At 41.3% G+C, this 2732-nt stretch overlaps 1 protein-coding gene across 2 annotated transcripts in view; it reads right to left on the bottom strand.

The window, feature by feature from the left end:
- Positions 1-2491, bottom strand: part of LOC122063165 (BTB/POZ domain-containing protein At3g44820-like) — a 6981-nt gene extending 4490 nt beyond the window's left edge. For both annotated transcript variants that reach the window (XR_006135214.1, XM_042626867.1), the window contains exons 1-2: positions 1331-2491; positions 800-869 (exon numbers count right to left, since the gene is read on the bottom strand). Coding sequence is in view for 1 of the 2 variants with exons in the window: in XM_042626867.1 (XP_042482801.1) it covers positions 800-869; positions 1331-1380 (120 nt within the window). In the remaining variant the exon portion in view is untranslated. The remainder of the gene's footprint in view (positions 1-799; positions 870-1330) is intronic.
- Positions 2492-2732: the final 241 nt, after the last annotated feature.

The raw sequence follows: 2732 nt of genomic DNA, 5'->3' as shown, positions 1-2732 counted from the left end.
ATTAAAAAAAAAAAAAAAAAAGAAAAAGAAAAGACCAACCTACTGCAGAATGGGGGGGAAAGCAAGAAAGAACAGGACATATGGTTCATCCCTAAGGGCTGCTGGTATAGGAGGGGAGAGGTGGAGGTCAAAGACTTGCTTATTAAATAATTTTTTCATGCTCAATAATCCTTAAACATGTAATCTATTTTTTTAATCTAGTTGGCAAGATGAAATTTGATGGACACATTTTACAGAAAGCAAGGATGCCCAACCAACCAAAATAACAGGTCTAATAGTTCACATGTACAGGAAGGACCCACTGTCCAACTGGTTCCACCAAGAAAATGCTCAATTTCATCCCCGATACTCTATATCTTTCAAAGCCAGAAAACTGTGGCTAACTTAGTGACTTCAAGTGACTTTGTTCATCCAACAAGAACTTGGTAGACTGTGTTTGCGGTTTGTGGTCTACTATTTATTATTTTCCAATCTATGAATTGTGAAATAATGGACAGAAGAATAGGCTTCTATGATTGAGCCAAAAATAGAGTTTAGTTCCTACAAGTTAATGTGCGACTCTGCGACAAAAGAATGGGGAAATGGGCCAATTTTCACATGTACCCATCAAATTAGCAATAGATTTTTGGTGCTTTCAATAATGCAGATTAACAAGCACCACACATCCACGTATGAAAATTTCTATCAAGTCTGATTTACACATCTACATCCCACTAGTGTTTTTTCCCCTTTCAAGTTGCAGCAAATCATCATAACGGAAAGATCAGCGTAAATTAAATTTCAATGGGAGAAAACATACCTTATGAAGATGGAAGAATACACCCTCGACTTCAATGGTAATATCACTACGCAGACCAGCATTACAGAACCTAGGGTAGAGGGGGAAAGAATCATTATAATCTCTCAACATGCTATACTACTTGATGAAATTTCTCCACATCACATTTTTTTACTCTCTATAAATTGTAAATTAAAGCATTAAAATTGGAATATTGAAATTTGAATGTTCATTTGAAAGTTGAAACAGATTCATCCCGTGATAAGTTGATGTCTGGGATAAACTCCCAGAATTACATTACTGACTTATTTCAAATGCCATGGGAGAAGAGGAGTGGGGATATGGATTCATGTCTGCAATGGAAAGCTACATTCTATGTTTAGTTAGAGAGAAAACTCAATAATTTAAGCAAAAGCCTCCAATTCAAACCGAGCAGGAGCTTTGAGAGGACTCCAAGGTAAGCATTTCAAACACTCCCTTCCCTAAACAAGAACAATAATTCAACAAAAATCAAACTTTTGAGAACAGAAACGGAAAGAAAGAAGAACGTACCAATTGTTTCCCTCACGATAGAATGAAGAAATCTTCCCAGCAGGAGCCATGACCGACCCAAAGCTAAAAACGCTTCACAGTTAGGACAAGCCTTGTCAATGAAGGAAAAGGAGAAGGAGGGCTAGTTCCATTAACCGTCAAGGAGGTGGGTTGCAGAAGAATAGAGCAAAAAAGGAGGAGGAAGCGAGTTAACTCGGTCAGTGGTGGGTGTATTAGTTCTTTACAGAAATTCGTTCCAAGCGTTTGTGAAAAGGCGAACGCCATCCCTTTGCCAATCCCAACGGCATCCAAGCAAATCACTTCATATAACAAAGCGAGAAGGAAGGAATTCACTAATCACTAATCACTACTCACAGTCGAAGACCAACACAAAAAGCCATCAAAACACCACCACTTTTGCTTTCTTTTTCCCACCAAAGAACTACAAATACTACTCCATTTTGTGGTCAAGCCTCGATGGAAGCGCGTGTTTGAAACTTTGAATGGAAGTAGAGCCATTCAGCCACGGCCACACAACACACACACGCAGACACAGACACAGACAAGAGCTTGACCACCATGACAAGCCTAACAGGGGATGGTCGTCGGTGTGGTCGGCCGATTGAGCCGTCTTTAAGGTTTCTAATCATTCAGAGACCCAAATCATGTTGGGTTTTTTTCTCCTAAATCATCTCTACCTTCCCTTTCTTTTTTTATTTGGGGAAGGGAGCAGTGGTAGTGGAGCTCCACTATCACCACCACCACCTACAGCTACAGAAGCCTCAGGGCTCAGGCTTCATCATCATCATACGAGGGGGAGAGTGGCCCCGACGTGTTCTTGACTTCTTATTCTTCTGTTGGTTTAAGACCAGACAAGCATATTTAGTAATGGAAGGTCCAGAACAAATAAACAAAACACCTTCATGAATCATGTCTTTGTGATGGGTTTTCATCCTCTAACCTCTATTGGATGTACTTCAGCCACATTGGGTTAGCAGTGAAGGTGGGTCTTCAACTCTTGGGTGGATATTGGGTGGGGAGAGTTGAGCCGATTCAGATCCTCCCCAACTGTGCTGGGCACTCGGCGTGCATCCAATGGTTGAAAGTTCCATGAGAGGAGATTCAAATCCTCTCCAGCCATCGGAACATTAAACAGCACAAGCGTACCATCTATGGTTGGAAGGACCTGGACATGCACCCGAACACAAAAGTGCACACATTAGGTCCTGCCATCATCAGATATGGGATGCCATTTACCCAAATGGCTGGAGAGGATTTGAGTCCCAAGGCTCTCGTGAATGCCTGGGAAACTCTCAGCCGCCGGATGTAATTGGGCGCCCAGCTTAACTGGAGAGGATCAGATTAAGCTGTCTTAAGCCAAGAAAAGTTCTAAGTCAAAACAAACATAAAGTTAGCATTAAAT

Source organism: Macadamia integrifolia, unplaced genomic scaffold (assembly GCF_013358625.1).
Source record: "Macadamia integrifolia cultivar HAES 741 unplaced genomic scaffold, SCU_Mint_v3 scaffold1224, whole genome shotgun sequence".
Classification (NCBI taxonomy): Eukaryota; Viridiplantae; Streptophyta; class Magnoliopsida; order Proteales; family Proteaceae; genus Macadamia; species Macadamia integrifolia.
Note: the sequence above shows the minus strand (reverse complement) of the source record. Positions and strands in the feature narration are given on the sequence as shown.